General features: G+C 57.1%; 1 protein-coding gene across 3 annotated transcripts in view; it reads right to left on the bottom strand.

The window, feature by feature from the left end:
• Positions 1–13,009, bottom strand: part of TUB (TUB bipartite transcription factor) — a 24,815-nt gene extending 11,806 nt beyond the window's left edge. The window contains exons 1-3 of one of the 3 annotated variants that reach the window (XM_037050145.1): positions 12,670–13,009; positions 3,165–3,216; positions 2,530–2,692 (exon numbers count right to left, since the gene is read on the bottom strand). In XM_037050145.1, coding sequence (XP_036906040.1) covers positions 2,530–2,692; positions 3,165–3,216; positions 12,670–12,707 — 253 coding nt within the window. In that variant the 5' untranslated portion in view covers positions 12,708–13,009. Of the gene's footprint in view, positions 1–2,529; positions 2,693–3,164; positions 3,217–3,534; positions 3,554–12,669 lie in introns of those variants that run through there. The other 2 variants (XM_037050147.1, XM_037050148.1) reach the window with 2 other exon arrangements.
• Between the last annotated feature and the right edge of the window lie 9,625 nt (positions 13,010–22,634).

Here is a 22,634-nt window from a genome sequence, read left to right on the forward strand (position 1 = left end):
TCTCCTGTAAGTCTGGTTCCTCCAACTTCCTCCCCTTGGCCTCAGCCTAACTGCGCACACCTCACCTCCGGGCTCCCCGCCCCACCACGCTCTGTCAGTGCCTCGTGCCCACCGGACTCCCTCTGGCCTCAGGGGCCTGGCCCTGGCTGCCCCACCGCCTGCACAGCCCACCTGACTACCTCCTCTCCCGCCAGCCCCATTCCTTCTGCAGGCTCTGGCTCCCCAAGGCAGCCTCCCCAACCCCCGCTCTGGGAGCAGGGGCTCTGCCCTTCACCCACACAGCCTGGACTCTTCCCACACAGAACACCTGTGACAGGTGGTAAGGTCCCCAAGAGAACAGTGACCACGCCTGTCTGTGTTCACCCTGGGTCCCTGGCCTCTGATCTGGAAGCTGACACAAAGTGGGCCCTCAGTAAACATTTAGGGGCTGGATGAATATATAACGTGAATGAGCCTGGCCGGTGGGTCAAAAAGGGTTTACCAGGGTAAACCCATTGGTTCTGATTTTCATCCAACTCCCCTTGTATTTAACACCAAGAGCCAGCAGAGGGCAGTGCAGGAGGCAGCTGGTGCTGCAGGCGGGTGCTCTAAGTAACACCAATCTCGGGCTGGCCAGCCAGCCGGGAGCACAGCAGCCTGGTCAGGGCTGTGTCCACCTCTCAGCGCAGCAAGAGAAGCAGCACGACCCAGCCTGCTCTGGACTCTGGGCAGAGAGTAGCATGCCGCTGGCCGGACCTTGAAACACACCAGAGCTGCTTCAATGTTCAAAGTCTGGAGACAGAGAATTTTCCTCACTTGCAGGAGAGGAAGCAAGCCCGGAGAGGGTCGGAGTCTTGCTCCCAATCACCAGGGAGCAGGTGGCTGGTAGCGGCATGACCAGAAACTCCGTCTTCTGACTGTGGTCCTTTCTGCGGGCCTGACCCACACTTCAGGGCTCAAGAAGCTCCTGCCAGAATGACTGCGCATTGGCGTCTCAGACTCTCTCAAAGCCTCAAGACGCTGGCCCATAGCCCAAACTGGCAGTGCCTGGAGTCCCTGGAGCAGGCTCCCAGCCCATGTGCAGCCCTGAATGGTCAGGTGCTGGGCTTGGCAGAGCTGGGGCTGTGATGCCCACAGGGCAGCAGGCCAGGCTCCACAGCGGGAGGCACGCTCTCCAGGCACCCCTGCTACCCCTGGGACAGCACTCACCGGGGAAGAGGGAGGGGGCGTCGGCTGGGAAAGGGCAGGGCTGGGAAAGGGCAGGGCGAGGGGCCCAGGGGCTGGGTCTGTGTGGAGCAGCCTGAGCTGCCCGTCTGAGGCCCCAGGTCCCTGTGCCCTTCTTCTGCGGGGCCTCTCAGACAGAGCACCAACACACCGGGGAGGCCCTGGGTGCAGACGCCCACACAGCAGAATTACTACGATGGACCTTCCACCTGGGTTCAAAGCCTTGCCCCAGCGCTCACTAGCAATGTGCCAGGGACCAATCGGTGGCACCCTCGGAGTGCAAATGCTCATGGATCGTGGGTGGCGATGAGTGACTGGGAGGAATGAATGAAGTAACGCAGGCAGAGCGCCTAGCACCATGCTGTGCTGCTGGCAGATGCCTTGTCCAGGGTGCTGTGCCAGCGCTCGGCACTAGGTGCTGCCTTCCAAGGCAGAGAATTGGCGGAACCTGAGACCCTGAGACGCTGTGGGGCTGGGCGAGGGGTGGCGGGTTGGGGGTGGGGCCAGCAGTTAGATGAGAACCGTTAGCCCTGAGCTGACAGGCAGCTACCAGCAGCTCGAAGTGGCTGCAGGTCCTGAAGAATCTTGGGTTCCTTCCAACTGTAAAGGCCGGGGGCCACCTTCTCGAAACTTCCATCTGACAGAAAAGTCCCTGGGATTACCTGCACCAGCAGGGACGGGGTGGGGGGTGGGGGGGACTGGGTCTGAGGCCCGCCTTTGAGATCTGAGACACCAACCCCCTGTTTCTGCCCTGGGTACTCTTACCCTAACCTACAGGAGAGGGGGTCCCTAGCTCAGGGGGCCACCCCTTCTCCCACCCCGAGCTGCAGAGAATCTTCCCCCCACCCCCAACCTGTGGGCTCTGTGGGGAAGCGAGTATGCAAAGATGGGAGAGCTGGAGGCTGCTGGTCATCACGGCAGAAGCAGGGCCCTGCAGGTCAGAATCCAGGCCAACTGAAGGTGCGGGAGGCCCAGGGAGAAGAAGGGCAGTGTGTGTCTGTCTACCGAGACACGAGCTGGGAGCTGGTGTGGGCTGTTAGGATGGATTGTTCTAGGGAGGCAGAACATGGTGGGGAGTGAATGGCTCTGCTCCTAGGGGCTGCTGCCTGCTCTCAGTGAACTTCTCCAGGTCAGAAACCTGGACTTCTGACCTCCCAGATCCACCAGGTTTTAGCTTCTGGTTCCAGCACCTGACCCAGGAGCCCAACCCCTCACCGTGCACTTGGGAGGGGAGCCATGCTCAGCCTGCACACGCCGGCAGAGGACCCTTGCCCACCCAGATCAGCACAGGGCCTCCCAGCTGGCTGTCCCAAGGGCGGGGCATACCTTGGTAGCTGGTGCTGCCACTGCTGCTGAGGTAGGACTCCACCAGGGGGGCCTGCTCCTCCGACTGCCGGGCCCGCCGGCTTCGGGGCCGCCCATCGGCATTGGCCTGCACCATCAGGGGCTCCTGGCGCTTCTTCTTCTGCTTCTGCTCCAGCAGGGCCCGCTGCAGAGGCAGCGGACAGGCACAAAGGTCACCAGGCTGCAGAGGGCAGCCCACCGCCTCCCCTGAGAGGTTGGGCTCCCATGCTGTTCTGGAAGTCCCAAGGGGGTCCAAAGCCCACTCAGGGTCAAGGCCGCATGTCCCTGGTGCCCCAAGACGTGGAGGGGAGGAGTTTTTTGCCTCCAGGAGGAGGCAAAACTCAGCTCAGGGAACTGTCCTGGCAGGGCCACAGCACAGACACGCAGCCTCCCACCGCAGCCCCCAGCTGCCCGCTGGCAGAAGCCCCATGTTCTGGTCTGTGCCCGGGCTGGGCAGGTAAAAGAGAGAGCTGATTCCAGGAGGGCCCACTCCCCACCAGTCAGGATGCCCCCAGAATGGGGACAGCCCCCACTCCATGCCCCAAAGATCCCAGCCCAGACTCTGGCCAGGATGGCGAGGGCTGGCTACCCTTCCACCCGGCCCTGGCCTCACTCACCTGCCGGTCAAGCTTCTGCTGCCTGAGGTTGCTGCCCTCATCATCTAAGACACTGCGGAGGGAGAAAGGGGCACTCAGGGCCTGTCCACAAGGTGCCAGGATGTCGCCCAGAGCCCACCCGGCACATCTGGGCTCTTTAAACCCCTCTTGGCAAGGCTGCTGTCCACGTGGGAGAGAGGAAGGGAAAGCCTAGTGCCCTGGAACCAGCTCCAGACAGAGAGGCCCGAGCCATATTTCTGCCGCTCTGGGAGCTCATCTCCTGCTGGGATCCCTGCTGTCCCCAAGGACTCCCCGTTGGCCTGGCCCCCGTGAGCACAGGACACTTTCCCCTTGGGCCTGCAAGCAGGGCCTGGCAGGGTTCCAGGGGGACCTGTTGAGGCATCAGGCACAAGCCAAGGCCAAGGCTTCAGACCAGGGATGGCCCCCTTAGGGCCCCTCCCAGGTCTCAGCAGCTCATCCCCTTATCTTTCATCCTTTCCGGAGAAAGCTAGGTCCTCAGAGGCAAACCCTTGCCCCATGTGCCCAAAGCAAACTCCTGGCTCTCCAGGTGGCAGAGCAGCGCTGATGCTGCTCACTGGGGCTGAGGGTCCCCTCACTGGGGGAGTGAGGCCAAGCAACCAATCAGTCGCTCAGGGCGGGGCTCGGGCTGGTGGGGACGTCTTTAGAGCAGACAGTGCACATCAACACGTGGGCCAGCAACCAGCCACATGGTGCAGACACGGCACAGACAAGGCACCAGGCAGCAGCAGGACATCAAACCCTGGAATCCCTAAGGTGCTGGGACAGGCGGCGCCACCTCACCCAGACTGGCCCTGCCTCCCAGGGAGGCAGAGTACAAGGAGGGAGCTAGTAATTCAAACCACTAAGTTTTCTTTCTAGTCCAAGACACATACCTGAGCCCTGGGCCCCAAATTCTATAACCCAAAGTCAGGCAGCTGCCTGGGGTGGGGCTGGAGCCTGAAGGCCTGAGCTGTGGGGATTCCTAGACGGGCCTGGCCAGTTACACGCCCAATGCACGAGGTTTGTGTGTGAGGCTGTACGGCTATCTCATGCATGTGTGCACGCGCCTGAAGGTGTCCAAAGTGTGAGTGCATCTACCTGGGTGAGCATGCACCTGGGTATACGTGCATGCACACAAGTGTGTAAGAGGAGGGCGTGCTTGTGTGCAGGGGAGCACTGTGTGTGGAGGGGAAGGAGGAGGTCAGATCGCCCCCGGGGACACGGCGGAGCCATCTCCGCCTCCTCCTGGCGGCAGCAGCAGCAGCAGCAGCAGCCCTCCTGGCTGAGATAATCACTGACCCGAAATGTCCCCTGAGCTCATTCAAACTACTGCATCTCTGTGGCTTGGGGGGCTGGCCAGAGAGGGGCAGGAAGGCCATGATCACAGATGGCCCACCACCCACCTCCCTGGCCACAGTCGATGAGGACTCTGCACATTTTAAACTGCCAGCATCTTATCGCCTTGGCATCTGGGAGGGCCTTTCCCAAGATGCATGGGCTGCTCTGCACTCAGAGGAGCCCCGCTGCGACCTGTGCACAGAACAGCCTTATTCGCCCCGGCTGCCCCAGCACTGGAGAAAACACTGCTCACAGACCTCAGTCTCCCTACCCTCACCCACCTGCCTAACGGCAGCACACAGGAGCACTGGGACCCCCTGAGGGCGCTGCCAGGACCAGGGGGGCAGGGACCCAGCTCCTCCAAAAAGCTCCAGCTGGCTGGGACGGTGAGTGTCCCGTCATGGAAGGCACACACATGGGCTGGAGGGCAGCGGCAGGGCTGCCAAAGGAAAGGGGAAGGTGCAAAAGTGCGCAAGGCGCCCGGGCCCCCCCAGGTTTGGGAAACTACAGCTCTTCCACCTGTCTCTCCGCCTGAACCACTGCCCTGCCTGAGTAGCACAAAGGCAAAGCTTCTGCTTGCATACTGCCCTCAAAGGGCCGGTCCCACCAGCACCGTCCGCCACGGTCTGCAGGGCAAGTAGTGCACACTCATCCAGTTTCCATGACGCTGACAAGCAGAGGCTGGCTCTGTGTGACACCTGGTGACAGGAGCAATGGGCTGAGGCCTAGCTGTGCTCCGCTCGCCAGGCTCTGAGCCTGGGCACACACTGGGCAGCCTACAACCTTGGACACGTGCTCGGGGCCTGGCCACAGGAGCCGTGGCGCCTCCACAGCACAGCGCTGGTTTCCCTTCCTGCCCGTGAGAAAGGCCGTCCCATGGCTAAGGGGGATGATGCCAGCCGCCAACACTTTCACAGGGCAGGGACGGGGGCCAAGGGCCGCTGTCTGGGTCATCCCCGACACTGGGCTTGACTGAACAGGAGAAGATGACTTCCCCAGTGTACGGGTCGTTTAGAAAAGGGGACGTCCAACTGAGAGGAAAGCTCACATTAGCAAAGCCACCTGCGGAACTGCTGGGTCCCAGTGGCTGCCTGACTGACAGAAGAGGGTGCCAGCCCTGGTGCCCTCACTGCCCGGTACCCCCTCAGGCCCTTATCCATGTGTGGGCAGTGCTTTCCTGCCACAAATCACTGCTCCCCTCCCCTCGCCACGGGCTTTCCTCACCACCAAGCTACGCCCAGGGAAGGTGGCTGCTTTCCATGATACCATCACTTCCTTTTCCTCTGTCCCCACCTCCATTTCCTGGTGGGGGGCAATGACAGAGAGCCACCGGCTTTAATAACACAGGTGCCCATGTGCCCTGCCCTGGCCAGTAGCTCAGCTGTCCTGACACACCAAGGTTGCAGGGTTTTTTAAAAAAGATTTTATTCATTTTTATTTTTAAAAAGAAAGAGAAAGGAGAAAAACATCAATGTGTGGTTGCCTCTCGTGTGCCCCCTCCTGGGGCCCTGGCCTGCAACCCAGGCATGTGCCTTGACTGGGAATCGAACCAGCGACCCTTCAGTTTGCAGGCCTGGTCTCAAACCACTGAGCCACACCAGCCAGGGCTCCAGGTTGCAGGTTTGACCCCTGGTCAGAGTACATACAAGAAACAACCAGTGAGTGCAGAAATAGGTGGGACAACAGATCAATGTGTTTCTCTGTCCCTTCCTCCCTCTCTCTCTCTGTAAAATCAATTTGAAAAGAAAAAATAGTAACACAAGTCCCCAGATAAGATTACAGGTAGAACAGACTTAACCACAGGCCTTCAGCGGGGATGAGCAACTCCAAGGGCTGGGCTTCTAGAGAATTCCAGAAACTCAGGTGTCCTGAAGTGCCCAGTGAGCCACCCCCACCCCCACCCCACCACCAGGTATGGCAGAGCAGAGGGAAGAACGGGGTGCAGGGCTGCAGTGTCTGCTGGGGAGGAGCAACATGTCCTGGCGACTGTGAGTGTGCCTGGTCAGGCAGGACTCCCCCTGCCGCCCCCCCCCCCCCCCCGCCCCGAGGTCGACAGCAATCCACCTACATGAGGTCACCCCAGGAGTGGTCACCGCAGGTGGGGGAAGAGGTCCCCAGCACAGCACAGTGTTCCTAGCAGAGCTGCACAGGTCCGAGCAGACCACAGTCACCAAGCAGGGACCAGCGTGTCCTGGCGGTGGGTTTCTGCCTGACACAGATGTGTCTGGAGCACACTGCATCCGTCCCTGGTGAGTAACAGCGGCATGCAGTGGAGGACGAGGACAAGGACGAGGGCTGTCTCAGGAGAACAGAGCCCAGAGCCGCGGCTCCTGCCCTCTCCCCTGCTCAGCAGGCCCAGCCCCCGCCCCCCACCGGACGGGTCTGCCTTCTCATCTCCTACTCCGGCACCTTTTCTCCACATCCTCCTTGCTCACCAACACGCCCAGTCTGCCTGTTTGTGACAGGCGCCGTTCATGCGAAACACCAACCACGAGAGGAGACGGTAATGGCTTTTTAACGACTCCGGCTCCATTTATGGAATCGCTGCCAAGCCCAGGCTGCCAGCTGCAGCCCAGCCAGGACAGGAGACAGGGCCCTGATGGATGGATCTTCCAGCTGACCCTGGTGGCTGCTTCCTCATGGTGGCCTCCTGCCCTCACCTGCTGCTGGGGGCCAGGCCAGGGAGGCCCTGGAAAGCACTGGCCACTGGCTCATGAGGGTCAAACTTGCCCATCAATCCGTGTGCTCTGCCCAGAGCCTCCACCTCCCGGGGAGGCAGCCCCTCCACCTCCCCGGGCTTCCCCTGGGGCCAGACAGAATCCAAGTGGTTGTGCTGGGCAACAAATGAGGGCAAGTGCACTCCCCCCATCCCGGGGGCTGGAGAAACGAGACACGCTCAAGATACTTAGGAAGCTGAATTCCCTGCTTCTTAGACACACCCTGTGTGCTCCAGCTAACCCACCTAAGCTGACCATGGGCCCAGGGACCAGGCCAACCAAGGGGCACAACCACGCCCACTTCATCCTTCCCACTTGGTCACAGCGGAAGCTGGCCATGCTGGACCCAGGGCAAAGGGAAGTGGGGAGGAGGGAAGCCCACCTCGGGTGCCTGGTTACAACCCCTGCGCCCGTGCCAGATGCCCCCCCTGCCTCCTCAGCTCACCCAGGCCCCCACCGCCTGCCGCGGCAACTGTCAGCCGTGCTACCCCACAGCACACACACCGATGACTGAAAATCCGCAGCACACCGAGAACATACTGTTTGCCGAGCTGATTATTAAAAAGATATGATTCTGATTCATTCCCACCAGAGAGCTATAGCTATGCTGTCTGTTATCCTTGTTTTATCGGACAATCTAAAGGCAGGCAGGTCAGCACCCCTGATGAAACGCCCTGCGGGTGGGGACGGGGTGGGGAGGGCATGGGCAGCTCCAGAAGGGAGGGGCCTCGCTGCTCACAGGAGTCTCGGGATGAGGTGTCTCCATTCACGGCCATACCAGGTGCATTACAACTGCTGGGGGCACTCGGCCCTGCCCGGGGACTTTTGGAACTGCTGGCGAAGATGCCTCAGACTCACTCCCCCCTCACTCTCTTTAACAGCAAGTGACACAGGTAACGCTGATGCTTGGCCATGCACCTGAGGGCCACGAGCCACAACTGGTGACCTCCCCGAAACAATAAAGAATGCAGGCAGTTGCTACGAGGCTGGAGTTGTGCAAATGCAGCCTTATGTTCAGATGGGTAAGAAACCACGGTCTGTGGATCAGTGCGTCAACTCAGGTCTCCGGCAAGACTGTGAAGGGGGCTCACTGAGCAGCTGGACGGGTGGTCTGAGTACCTAGAAGGCAAGTGGCCACGAGGAGCAAGCCCAAGTTCCAAGCAAGTCAGGGTGCATGTGTTCAGGCCCATCAGAAAGGCATCCGCATGGAATTGCAGGGACGAGCAACCAATGACAACCCGTGGGCAAGCGGCACGCTAGTCCACTGGGACGAACATTCAGAGGTCTCGGCCAGAGTCACAGGAGGTTTCTAGCATCTTGCCTCTCTTGGCTAGCATGCTTACCAACGACCTGAAGGACGACACGGCAGGCCTCTCCAGTGATACAAAGGTAATGAGGTACTAACCTGTGCGCTAAGACAGCAGGAATTCAGAAGACCTTGAAAAACTAGCAAAGGTTCCGACAAGTGGAAACCTAACAGGGAAAGAAGGTCAAGTCTCACGTGTGGGTCCTAACACCCAGGTCTTGCCCACACAGGCAGGACGGCGCTTGATGTCAGCCTGAGGAAGACTTGGGGGTTTGTTTACAGAGGCCTCGAGGTTCCTGGTCAGTGAGTCAAGGCCATCCCATGGGACAGGGAGGGTCCGGAAGCAGGGGTCCCGAGGGAGGAAACAGCAGCCTCGCTCTGCTCCGGCTGTACCTGGGACAGATGCTGCCTGTGGCTGCTGGCCCCAGGCTGGGAGCGGGCAGAGCAGGCTGTGGGCATCCACAGGGACCCTATCCACCTTGTATTTCTTCTGCTCCTTCCACCCCAGGCAGAGGGCACCCTAAGAAGGCTTGGGGAAGGAGTGGAGAGAGATTCCCCATGGAGCTAGGAGCACAGGTTCTGCTCCTTCTCCCTTCTCACCGCCCGGCAAGGTGGTGGCCACAGCATCTGGGGACTGGGGGCTCCCCAAAGGCAGAACTTCGAGAGCCAGGAGTCTTGCTTAGTCAGTTGTCATTCTGCTCCTGGAACGCAGAGTGAGGGACTGGCGGGAGGATCCTAACAAGGGCCAAGAGGAGGGGAACCCAGAGACACACTCAGGCTCACCCTCAGGAAGCCCTTTCTAAGAGTCACAGCCGGCATCTGCTGGAAGGCCGTCCTGTCCCCCGGCGTGCACAGGGAGCATTCACACAGGACGCCCTTCCAGCCCAAGACCCTTGCTCTTTGACCTGGAGCTCTCAGGAAGCCCCACTGAAGGGGGATTGCCACATCCCTCAGGGTGCAGAGAACCTGGGTGGAGCCCAAAAGCCAAGAAGTCCTCAGAAGCTACCTGTGGGTGCCACTTTGATTCAAAGTAGTGGGCATCGTGCCTGTGCTGGGTCGTGCCGGGCACAGAGACACGCACACAGCCAGGCACCACATGAGGTCCCTGCTTTCTAGGAGTTCATGGGCTAGTGAAAAAGACACCAGGCACCAGCAGCAGGACCAGGAAGACAGCCCTGAGGACAAGGGGGCTGTCACTGCCACCCAGCACAGTCCTTCCCGACTCTCGGTGTTCCACCTACAACTAACGGTGGTAAGGTCACGAACTAGGGGCATTTAACACTCCTCAAGAACACAAATGAAGAGAAAATAGCAGAAATGGACTTAGTTGTAACGATAGAAAAAAAAGGCAAATTATTCCAATTGTTAAACTTTATAAACTAAATGGTTCCTTCTAAAGTCAGGATGTGAGATTAATCCATGATCATTAAAACTGAGCCACAATTACCCTTAAGAAGATTATCAGCAACTGTCACTGTTTCAGAGGAAATGAGCCAGGCCTGGGGAGCGCAGGTGCAAGCCTGCAGAGGGGGCAGAACTCCCACTGGCAGAGCTGACGAGAAATCCGTAGACCTCTCGCCCACCCCCAAACCAAACGACACGTTGCAGCCAACATGCGGTAACCTCAGGGAAACCTCACGGTGAAGCCCATGCACATGTGCCCACCCCCGGCATCTGCAAGTAAACTGCAGTGCCTGTCTCCTGCCTCGGTTTTCTCACAGCCAGGCATGTGGCTGTGACTGCAGTCAGCAGCCCAGTGTATGCAAGAGGCAGGTGCATCTCCTCCTCACAGCCCAGGTCTCCCCATTCTGGAAGCCAGAACCCACGTCCAGCGCTTTCGTGGGCTCAATGCATGCTCAGAAAGACCCCGGTGAGGCAGAAGAGATTCTGGCAACGTCTAAGTGCAGCACACCCCCCACCCCACACCTACCCTCCCTGCCACAGAGCAAGGAGGCTGGGATGGCAGAACAACAGACAGTGAGCAGGAGGGCCACATCGGTGTCAAGCTGCTCCTCAGGACTGGGTTTCTGGGGTGGCAGAATTCTGTACTCAAGGTGGAGTGTGGAGCCCAGAAAGGAACAGGAGCAGGGGCCGGGCCTGGGCCTGGGCCGGGCAAGTGCCAAATCACTCCTCGTACAATGCCAGCACCCTGAGCGCTGACTGGTGGACAGAACCGGAGACAACCCACTTTTCCAGAGGCAGGCTTTTTCTAAGGCCCGTGCAATCACTCTACAACTTGCTTTGGTCCCTGGCTCCTGGGAGTGGCTTCCTTAAACAATGAGCTAGCCTGGCCCCCAGTTTGCCAGACGCTAAACACATCACCCCATTCGCAGCCACAAGTGCTGCTCTTTCCCTCCCTAAGGTAGCCTGCCGGCCACCACCCCACCACCTGAACCCCCACACAGATACTTCCACCACAGCACCAGAGGCCACTCGGCCCACATGCACTGTCCAAGCACCTCTGCTAGGTGTCAAGAAAAGGTTAATGGTACTTTGTGGGGTGGCACTGTCTTCTACAAGGTCAGAAGAGATTTTTGACACATTTTCCACATGTGTCAAAAAGCCAGGATGCTCCAGAAACTACCTGTGCCCCCAGCCTGGATGCCCCTCGAGGCAGCAGCTCTTGTGAGTGGGCCCGGCTGCAGGCCCCTGATGGAACTATCTCCCGGGTCTATGTGAGACGCCAAGGTGTAGTTATGTGCGTCTGCAGGAAAATTACGTGACTTGTGCGTTCACATGTGTGTTGGTGGGAGAGGCACCCACAAATCCTAACCTGGAAAGACGTGAAGCCCCCAAAGGAGTCGAGATTAGAGACAATTCTCATGAAAACCTTGAATCCCTACGCCAGTGGCAGGTGCTCGTTCGTGGAAGGATCTGCTTTAACAAAGCCTCAGGCGGTTCTAGCTGGTTTCCATCTTGGATGCTGTCTGGACAGACTCACAGAAGAGCTCTTTCAGAATTTATTTTCTATCAATCACTGCAATCAGGCGTCCACCCCCCTCCCCGAGAACAGGCTGTTACAAGGCAGATGCTGCAGGTCTGTTTCTACCACCCACAATCATGTGCACCTGAGTGGGCCAGAACACAGTGGACTCTAGCAGTCAGGGACCCTTTTCACACACATGCCTCTCTGGGAGGCCTAGAGAGGGCCCCGCAGCTCCATGGCAACCAAGGAGCCAATGAGTGGCCAAGGATCTGACGCTGCCATGGCAATGAGCTCCTTTCCGGTGGTAATGGAGAGAATTGGGTAGACTGGATGGGGGAAAGGCCTGCATCTCTGTGAAGCCCCAGAGACCTCTCCTCACCCCAGCCTCCACAGGTGGGAAAGCCTAGCTGTCACTGAGTCACACCACAGCATTGACTGTGCTTCCCTGAGTGTGCCTGAGTTCTTGAGTGCTCTTTCAGCATGTAAAAGCCGGTCTATGCATTGTGAGTTGGTGTGTGTCCAGATACAGTCCTGTTAGCAAGAGGATTTCTGAGTCTCTGACAGATATAAATAGTACTTGTGAGTGGGTCATAGGTGTCAAGTACTCTCCAAATACAATATGTGTATGTACACAAATATGTAGCACCTGTGTGAGCATGTGTGCATACATGTGTGTATACAGATACATGATGCATGTGTAATACGAGCCGCCCAGGCTCGTGGTTCAGAAAAACTGTCTCTAGGACAGTTTTTTGTGTCCTAGAGATGTGAAGTAGGTGAACGGACCAGCAGGAGCATCTTTGGCCCAGTGCTCGAAGTCTTGTGAGTACATGGCGGCAGATGCAAGGCTGTGCTAGCTATACTGGCCAGTGAGCCACTGTGCTGGGCCCAGAAGGGGGCTCTCGTCAATGTGCGCGATCTCCGCAGGAGGCCACATGGACCTCCTAGACCCGATAAGGCTCACGCAGGCCTAGAGCACTGGCATCCCAGGGCACTGGCATCATTCAGGCTGCTTATCCCTGAAGGATAAGGGGTAGAGCAGGGGAGGCAGGTTCAGTCTGCTGGGGCCCCCAAAGTTGGGGTGGGAAGGACAAGCACCTCCAATCTGCGCTCCCGGTTCTGGGTTAGATGGAGAGGGTAACCCGCACGCTGGGCCCGGCGCCTTCGACCCTGACCGATGCCCTCAGCAGTGGAGTGTGAGGACCAGCACCCACGTACCTGTAGGGAATCCAGTCGGAATGCGGTTTGGAAGTCATGTCTCTTGGGGGCAGAGCGGCGGCTAGGGCTCCGGAGGCCGGGGTCCGCGGGGGCCGGCTTGGGGGCCCTGTTCAGCTCTCGGGCCACCCCGGGCCGCATCCTCCCGGGCCGGGGCGCTGGGCCCCGCCGAGGCCCGCCCCGCACGCCAGGGCCCTGGCCGCAGGCTCGGCGAGCAGCTGCCGGCACAGCGCCGAGAGATGAAAGAAACGGCAGAGCGCGCGGGGCTGCCGTGTGAGGGCGGGCGGCGCGCGCACACGTGAAGTGGGAGAGGCGAACCCCACGGCCCTGCGAGGCTACAGCAGCTCGGCCCGCGGGGAGGGCAGAAGCACTGCGTGGCAGCAGCGGCGCCAGCCCCTCCTCCCTCGCCCCGCCCCGGCGGAGACCCCACCCCTAGGCTGGCTAGGCAGCCCAAACGTTCATGCCCCCTTCGCTAAACCACCGCGAGTCAGGCTCCGCACACGTGACCGCACCAGCACCAGCGCCCACCAGCGCCCACCATCGGTGTGCGCTGTCGCTGGGCAGGTCCCCCGCCCTCCCAGCCCCAGTTCCGTCCTCTGTGAAACGGGGATAATTCTAACACCTACCTACCTATCTCCACCAAGGGATGGAAGCCGCTGCTCACGTTGACAGCGGGGAGGGAGAGAGGTACGGTGGGGGGAAGCATATGGGTTATGCGAGAAGGGGATGATGACCCTAGAGAGCAAAAGAGGTCCGGGGACACCATCAGGTCCTCGGCATGGAGGCTGCCCCTTGCCCCTGGCCCCCAGAGGGCACTTTACCCCAGGAAGCCTTCTTTATTGGGTTTTGGTAAAGGAGGTTGTTCCTCCCAGCAGAGGGGTCCTTCCTGTCTAACCCACAGCAGTCGAGGAAAGGGTAGCATTTGTGGTCTGCTACCCTCGCGGCCCTTCTAAAGCCACACTTATTACTTAGTCTCCACAGTAGCCTTCAGAGGCAAGTATTTATCTCTAATTCCCAGAAAATAAACCCTCAAGCGTGCTAAGATGCCCAAGGACATAAAGCTAGGAAGTGATGGAGCTGAAATGGAACTAGAGTCTCTGTCCTGCAAGGCCATTTTCAGGGGCCACACCACATTTAAAAGGAGCAAAAACTTTCCAACAAAGATAATCTTAAAGTCTCCAGTGCTGAGGAGGTCCTGGCTGTGACCAGTACCAACATGAAAGCAAGGTGAGGCATGTGGAGGTGGAGGGCAAAGTATGGGGGGGCGGCAGGTGTTTGGGAAGGGGTCTGCTGAGGGGCAGAGGCTCTACACTGCATGTGAGCACCCCCACGTGCCCTCTGGATGCAGCAGCTCTGTCCCCAGCCAATCCAGAAGAGTGTCCCCATGGGGTCCTCTGGTGCTAAGCCAGCTGTCCTGATGGCATGATTGGGTGGGAGAGTGTGTGAGAAGGCTCGCTTGGCTAAGGGAGGGCCCTATCCTGCTGCCCTGAGTCCACGGCCACAAATGTCCACCCAAAACTCTCCCAGCCTTTCAGCTTTTAACAAGAAAAACAATAAACAAGACACTTGGAGCATTTGCTGAGCACCAGGAGCAATGTTAGTAACTCCTCTCATCCTCACAACCAGGCCGAGGGTAGGTGCTAGTATCATACCCATTTTACAGCAGAAGAAACTGAGGCACAGCGAAGGCAAAGATCTTGCCCCAGGTCACACAGCTGGCCAATGGGGGAAGCGAGCTGGATTCACACACAAGCAGCCTGGGTCCAGCACCCCACCTTCCCGCTGCTTCCTGCCTCCCACAGCTCCTGCAGGGCACAGGCACACACACACAGAGACACAGCCTGTCTCTCGGGGCTCCTGGGGCACAGGCCAGGTCCATCAGCTCCATCTCCGTATGGCACAGCATCGACACTCTCTAAAGGCTGTGACCTCTTTATTTATCAACCTCTGTGGGCCATCACTGTTGCTGAGGTCACAGAGCAGACAAAATAAATCACCCTGCAGTGGAGAACAGGGGCAGAAAGTGGGCTGTTGCTTGCCTGCTGGGACATTTGACCTGAGCCTTATTTGCATCCCTGTCAGACTCCCAGGATGGGCAGCAGAAAGGGAGTGGCCCTGGCCTCAGAGGCCAAGGCAGCATGGGAAAGTGCCACCTAAGGGCCTTGTCCTCCAGGGCCCAGGATCTGCGGACAGAGCCCTGCAGAGACAAAAGCGGCCAGCCTGGCCCTCCAGACCGCCCCTCCAGAAGCTGCAATCCGCAGCTGCCTAGAGCCTAGAAGACTTCCCATTCAAGAATCTGAGGCTGCTCTTCCCCTTTATTCCCAAATTATGACACCTTAAAGCAATCAGAATCACGTTGGAAGGTCTCAGGAGCCTGAAGTAATTGAATCTATTAAATAGACACTTTAGATTCCGTCCTAAGGGAGCAAAATCTGGAGGCAGAGTGAGGTGCAGAAATAAGACGGCTCTCCACGTCTCTCTCCCTGTGGAGGCTATGCCCAAGGACGTGGGGTGTGTGGGAGCCAGCGGGACTGTATGCTGGTAGGCGGGTGAGTGAGTGAGTGTGTGAGGTGGCCCTGCAGTCGGAGTGTGTCTGCACAAGAACATTTGTTGGATGGTGTGCTAACATGTGTGCATGGGGAAGATCAGAGTGTGTGCTCCTGTGAGTTCTAAGGGGCGTGTATGTGAGTGTTTACTCAGAACCGGCGGTGAGTTTTCCTGTTCAAATGGCTTCCCAGGCTGACATTTTAAGTGTGTGCCCTTGGATTCCATCAAAAAGCCACTTCAGCAAACCACGTGAGAACGGCTGCACCAGGCCCCGGGTCCAACACAAAAGTGCTATCGCGTGACCCTTGAAGAAAGGGCCTCAAAGGTAGCCCCAGGGACCCGTCATCTCCCCTGAAACGCGGCCGCACAGCAGGACCAGCGTGCCCTCCTCACCGCCTGTCCCCATCCTGTGGGGAAGAGGTATTTGCCATGAATTTAAATTATCCTTGCTGCAGCTCAGGCATTTTCAAACATGGCCATGATTTGGGGGTGGTGGGGCAGGGAAGGAATGTGTGTGGACTGAAGCAACCTGAAGGAGACCCTCACAGCTGCCGCCCCAGCTGGAGGAAGCCCGTGCCAGCTGCCCTCAGCAAGACTAGTCCACCACCCAAGGAGGAAGGCCAGCATTTTGGCAACTTGCTATCTCCATGTGGAGCCTTAAATTTTCTATTTCTAATTTAACTGTTTTACTGTGTCTGAGCCACCTCTAGTCCACTTTGGAGGTGAAAGCATATGAATAATAAGTGAATTCCTATTCGGATTGGGCACCAAGTCCCAAGGTGCCAGGCCTAGTACCCTGCCTAGTAGCCTGAGCTGTAAACGTGCAGCCTGAGGAAGGCCCTTCCGATCAGTCAAACAGCGACTGGACCTGCCTGGGCCCAGAGGTGCACACGGGCCTTTGACAGGCGTCAGGCGCTGGCCTGCTGCCTCAGGGAGCCGTCAGTCTGGCAGGAGGGACCAGACGCTTTAAGGTGCTGGCAGCCGGGGACCCAGAGGAGGGGCAGACAATGGTCCCAAAGGGAGGGAAGTCAGGTTAGGACAAGCTCTTCTTGAGGATGAAAAAGGATGACAGTTGAATTGGGCCTTGAAGGATGAGTAGGGTTTTGACAGACAGATAAGAAAGGGAGAGGGAAGTTTAACAGGTTCCAGAATTCTGTGACTGGCCAGGTGCTGTGCTAGGCTCTGCCCAAAGGGCATTCCAGACAGAGAGGATAATATGAGCATATCCCCATATCCCCAGGGGATATGAGTCTATGTGACTGGTGCACTTGAAAGCCAAGGTGCGGAGCCCTGGCCGGTAGCTCAGTTGGTCACAGTGTCGTCCTGAGATAGGCCACAGTTGCAGGTTTGATCCCCAGTCAGGGCACAATGAGAATCAACCAATGAGTGCATAAATAAGGGAAACAACAAATAGATGTTTCTCTATCTTTCTTCCTCTCTCCCCCCCCCCCCCCCAAATCACTAAATTAATAAAGAAGAAGAAGAAAAGGAAAACCAAGGTCCATTCCAGTGTGGTGACAGGTACGTCAGGGCCTCGGTGTGGCAGGAGATGGGCCTAGAAGGTTAAGGTGGGACCAGGTTGCACGGCACTCTGAACACCAACCAGGCTGGGGAGTTCGGATTCTACCCTGCAGCCAGCCTCGGACCACTAGAGGGTTTTAAGTCAGGAGTAAACTGCCCAGATTTACCTTTGAGAAAGATACAATTAGGAGCAAAATAAGGAACAGAGGTACACAAGATCAGAGGCACTGAAAACTGCGAGCTGGCTGTTGGGAAGAGATGAGGGGGCCCTAAGCTGGAGTCCAGCTGCCTCTTAAGAGCTGTGGACGGACAGGCAGACACCTTTATGTGGCAGCGTGGCTGCATAAATGCGGGCAGCCAGACAACTCAGATAACTGCGAAGTACACGCAGACCACTGCCCTCTTCCACCTGATTGAAGTGAGATCATGCAGCCTCACTGGCGTCTTTGAAAACGCAGGGTAACCCCTGGTAGGATCAAAAACAGTATGTCTAAGTCACTGCAGAACACCCCCCAAAGCCGAGCATAGGCCAGAGGAGACATAAAACTCACACAGCAGAGAACGAGGTACTGGCCAGCCCCAGTTCTGGAACATCCTCCATCTCAAACAACCCGTTCTCCACCAGACAACCCTTTCAGGCTGATACCTGTATGGTCAGTCATGTGTTTCTCAGGCAACAAAGGAGAACTAGTTTTCAAAAGGAGCACTTCTCCAACAGCCCTCTGGAATGAATTAAGTTTGAGAACTGAGGTTCCCCTGGACCAGGGATAGACCAAGTGTCATGGTGATGAAGTGAAGGCGCGCACAGAGCCTGCGGCACTGGATCCTTCACGACGGCCACTTGCTGAGTGAGTGCTCCACGCAGGCACTCCTGTACGGGTTTCCTAAAAGCCAATACGGGCATAGGAGGACGGAGAGGAACTCCCCAGCTGAGCCTCCGAATTAATAGATACCCCATTCCAAAGTGAGGTGGGATGACACCCGGTGGGACTTGGGGAAGAGGCAGTAGAAACCTGGGTCCGCACTGTCAGCCCAGACCCAGCTCTAGCACATAAAACATGGGAGAGGCTGAACAAAGGGCTGTTGGAGCTTTAAGAGGAATTTGAGAGAGATCCTTGAAGGACCGGTGAGCCCCAAGGGGTGAAGGGTGCTTGAAGGAGGCCGCCTAAGACACCCCACCGATGGCCACAGTGGACCAGGGCAACTGACTCAGGCCTGGCAAATGCAAAAAGCGGTGGCAGCTGGCTGCCCTGCCGGCCCAGAGGGCGCTGCTGCTTCAGGGGTCAGCCTGTGCTCGCAGGTTGTGTGGCCAAGGACACGTGATCATTTCCTGTGGACCAATGGAAGTTCCAGCCCCCGAGGGCCACATGTGATCGATTGTCTTAGACCCCTACCAAGAGGGCCCCTGTGGGGGAGGTGACACAGGGGGAGTGGATGAGCCCAGGTTTCCCAGGGCCTGAGGAAGGAGCCACCGTGCCGTACAAAGCCCTGGAGAGAGAGCGCCATGCACACCAAGGGAGCTGCCCTTGGGGGGCTGCCCCAGCAGTGGAATGGTCTCCAGGAACCGAGGCAGACCCCAATGAGAGAAAGGCCCAGAGAGTGTGCAGCTCCTCAGACCCTCGGTCAGGGAAGAACTTCCCCGCCCCTCTCTTGTCCTCTCCCCGCTCCTGGCCTTCACCTTGGAAAGGGTCAGAACTGCAAGCCAACCCCTTTCCTGTAGGCAGCTGGCCTGCAGCAGACCGTGACAGACAAGAGGAGTTCACGTCACTGACAGCTAAGCATTTTAATTACAAAGGACAGAACACGTTAATTACTGACGGAATGAATGACCACTGGTTACCGAGAAATGCTCAGGAAAGCCATGGGACTTTCTCCCAACATCATCTAGGTTTAGGGGGGAAAAACAGCCCCATAGAATAAAATTAAAGAGACCGTGGGAGGCAAAAATAAGGTTTGCTTTGATGATTGCATCTCATGAGTCACACCTATTCAGCCTGGCAGCTACACTTGGCGTCTCCCATTTAAGCCTCACAACAACGCTGGGAGGCAGGTACTATTATTATCCCCATTTTACAGACGGAGGACGGGGAGTTACGTAACCCGCTGGCAGTCGCACTAACAACAAGTGAGAGAGTTCGAATTAAAGCCCAGGCAGTGGGCAGTTCTGGGGCCCAGAGGCTTCACTGCTGTCCCCCAGAGAAAGCCACATGACGACAGCCGCGGACCTCTGACTCGGGGCTTCCTGTTCTGGAAATCTAGTCAAGGACACTGTCCCACGGAGTCGAAAGTCTGGGTACAGGGAGACTCGTCGCAGCTTTATTTCTAAGCGGAGAAACTGGCAGGAAGGGGGGCTACCAGGTAGGTGTCCATCGATGGGGACTTGGTTATGTCAATAATTCTGTGTTCACAGGATGGATCATTAAGCATCCTTTGCCGGGAGTTCGGTGACAGGGGACAGGTTTCTGAGATGGGACGCCACATCGCAGGGAAGTGTCACGTCCTGTAAAGAATCTCCTCGCACTGGCACCTACATGAATGGTGGCCTTGTAAAAACTTGCTGAGGGTGAGAGAGACACATCTAGCGCAATCAGCGAGGCCACCCTAGCACCCGCATCCCCCTGTCCCCGTGGTTTCTCCCTCTAGGTGTTAGGGCTTCCTCTGGACTCCAGCTTTTGGCTCCTGGGATCTCCTAGTGACCCACAATATGACCCCCTGACCACAGTTGGAAAAGCAGACAGTAAATCCTGTTGGTACACAATGGATCTGGGAAATAAATAGCTATGACATGAAAAGCCATGCAGAGGACATATCCTTAGTCACCTAGTGTAGCATGAGCTACTACCACGATGACAACCGGTGGCAACACTCTAATGCATGTGGGGATTAAAAAAACACCTGCAATTTTCAGCCAGGTTATTTACCTTGGAGGAAGGCCGGGAAATGAGGGAAGGAGGGCCAAACCTTAAGGGCAGGGAGCTGGGAGTCCCAGACCTGAAGCACAGCGGCTCATTCCGGGGGAAGCTTCCACTGTCCCAGCCAAGGCCCCCTGCCCACTTGCCACCCGCCTGCTAAGCCCAGCTCTCCTAGGACTGGGGCCTGAGGTTATAAATAGGAAGGGCCTCTGAGGAGGAGAGCCCAGGGCCTGTGCTCAGCCTGCAGGAGGGTTTGTTTTACCAGTGTTATTAAATTTGCAGATAAGCAACAAGGAGTTAAGCTGATCAGGAAGAGAGGGAGAGAGCTCTTGTGTGTTCATAACGTGGGGTTTATCCAGCAGAGCCCTCTCCTTTGTAAACACAGAGCCCTTTGCCTTTGCATCCTCCAGCAAAGAGCAGGTTATTTGTAACCTTTCAAGAAAAGCCTGTGAGTTTGCATTTTTGACCTGTTTTTTCCTCCTCGTCTAAGAAAACCATGGTTCTTTAAAATGGAAAATGCAGTTTAAAAAAATCCTACTCTGAATTCATAAACTAAGCTTCCTAGCAAGAGAAATCAGACCCTAAAATACATTTTAAACTATTGGCAAAGTTTATTACTCCAAACATCATCTTTTCACTCCATGGCTCTTCCCTCTTGTGGCTAATGGTCCCTAAATATCAAACTCTAAGGCCACCAGATCACTGAAGAAGAAGCATGTCTTGAAGGGGATGCTGTGGGATTAGTCAGGTTGTCTTACCTCTCAGGCTTCCTTTTCTCATCTATGAAATGGGGATAAAGTTCCTAGACCTTCACAGGCAGAGGGTATAGAGGAAAGAACACCAGACCCGGACTTGAGTCCTGACTCTATTGCTTGTGCTGTGTCTTGAGTAAGTACGTTGCCTCTCTGTGCTCCATGAAACTAAGCAGGTGGGAAGACCTCAAAGGCGACCCTCCAGCACTAAATTTCTCTGACATTTGACTGTTTACCTTTTTACAAGGGTAAAAGTCTTGTGTTTTATAGAAGAAACACAGCAGTGAGAACACACTAGACTTAGGAAAGCCAGATTCTCGTCCTCCCCATTATGGTAATGCACTAGGTGGCCAGGGACCACCCACGGGGCCTGCCTCGGTTTCCTCACCTGTTAAGTCAGAACAATGCCTGTGTTGCCTACTGCAGGGGGTGTGTGACGCTGAACTGAGACAAAAAGCGTGAACCTGTGGTGTCGTGTCCGAAGTCTACAGCAGCACAGAGGTGTGACAACATTTAGTAATCTGAGCTCCCAGCTATTAAGCCCTTGAGTAGCATGGGCACTGTGCTAACTGTTACATGTACTGTCTTGTTGATAGCTCTCAGCAGCCCCGAGGAGCTGAGATCCAGAAGGAAGCACAAGCTGTGGGTGGTAATGATGGCAAGGGTTCACTCTGCCTCTGCCAGGGCCGGTACCCGGGCCAGGGCCCGTCTCAGCTGAGAATGAGAACAGGGCCCGGTGGCTGCCCTGCCTGGGCTCTAGGAGGGAGGAGAGGGTCGGAGCGTCTCTGATTGTGCACGGGGAGTAGGCCGTGTGCAGCGCCCCCTTCAGGTTCCTCTGGGTGAGATCACATGCAGGGCTGGCAGGGCTGGGAGTGGGGACAGTATCTTCCTCTGCCTTTCTTCAACTCCAGGCTGCCTTGGACCTCTCTACCTGGTCCCCCGTCCTCATCACAGTCCACCTTCCTGCCACGTCTCCTCTGCAGGCACCACCCTCCCTGCCTCTGCTGACCCTGCCGCCCTGAGGCTAGTACGGAGTGTGTGCCCCAGGGACAGGGGCTTCGCTCAATGAGATGAGGGACCCAGACATCGCAGGCCGATGGCCCTGACCCAGCCTTCATACTCATCGGGAATTCTGAGGCCCCCCTGGAGATGGGCAAGGGGCGCCTGCCCTCAGATGGACCTCCTGAGGTCTCTGTTCCCCAGCAGGCAGGGCCCTGGGAGGTGCTGTGTGCTCCTCTAGCCGCGGTCACCCTCCACGCCACCTCGGTCGCTTGACCACCTGCTCCAAAATGCCCCAGTTCCCCGGACTGGGTCCCAGCTCCCTGTGCTCGCCTCTCAGCCTGTCTGGACTGCACGAGCTACCGGCACCTGTTTCTCTGGCTCAACCAAGACTATTCTGAACTCTGCCCCACCCCACCTCTTAGCCCTGACACAATGTACAGTGGTGCCTCGGCACACGTCCCTAATTTGTTCTGCAATTTGTGACGAGTGCCAAAACCAAAGAGAACCGAACCATGAAGCACTTTCTCCTGCAGGGCAGTTCCAGCAAGTGCCTCAAGTCTCGTCAAAAAGCGATGAGTACAGGGTTTGACGAGTCCTGAAGCCAGAGGGTACTGAGGGACGACTGTCGTGCCCACCCCAGTAGGTGACCAGACACTTGCTGGTGTCACTGGCTGACATCATCACCTGATCCGAAGAAGCATTCGTATCAGGAAACCTGAGTTCTAGGCCCAAGTCCCTGACCTCTTACCTGATGACAGACAAATATCCTCCTAGTTTTCTGGGCCTCAATGCATCAATCTAGAAGATGAGGGGGCTGCATACATGTCTAAGGCCCCCACTATTGCTGGAGTCCCCTTATCAAGGGTCCCATCTGACAATTCACATAACAAGGACACCCATGTCTCACCTCCCTCCCCAACTGTCCTCAGAGAACTGAGCAGGGAACACCCGGAGCAGGCTCCCCTCACTCTCACACACCCCAGCAGAAGGGGTGATGAGCCGAGACCCATCCCTGACCCAGCCGCACACCCGGAAGGGAGGCACAGAACACACCCTGGAGAGAGGGTCTGAAGTTCCTCCCTCCCCATGAGAATGAGTGCAGTGATAAGCACATATGAACAACCCAATAGGAAAGGAAGAGACAAGTCCCAGGTGGCCACAGGTGTCCTCCTCCCTGCCCCCTACACCAATCCATCCGCAGGTCTGGTTGCTACTGCACCCTAGGCACCTCTTC

This window comes from Sturnira hondurensis, unplaced genomic scaffold (assembly GCF_014824575.4).
Source record: "Sturnira hondurensis isolate 20B ecotype Veracruz unplaced genomic scaffold, ASM1482457v3 Scaffold0006505, whole genome shotgun sequence".
Taxonomy (NCBI): Eukaryota; Metazoa; Chordata; class Mammalia; order Chiroptera; family Phyllostomidae; genus Sturnira; species Sturnira hondurensis.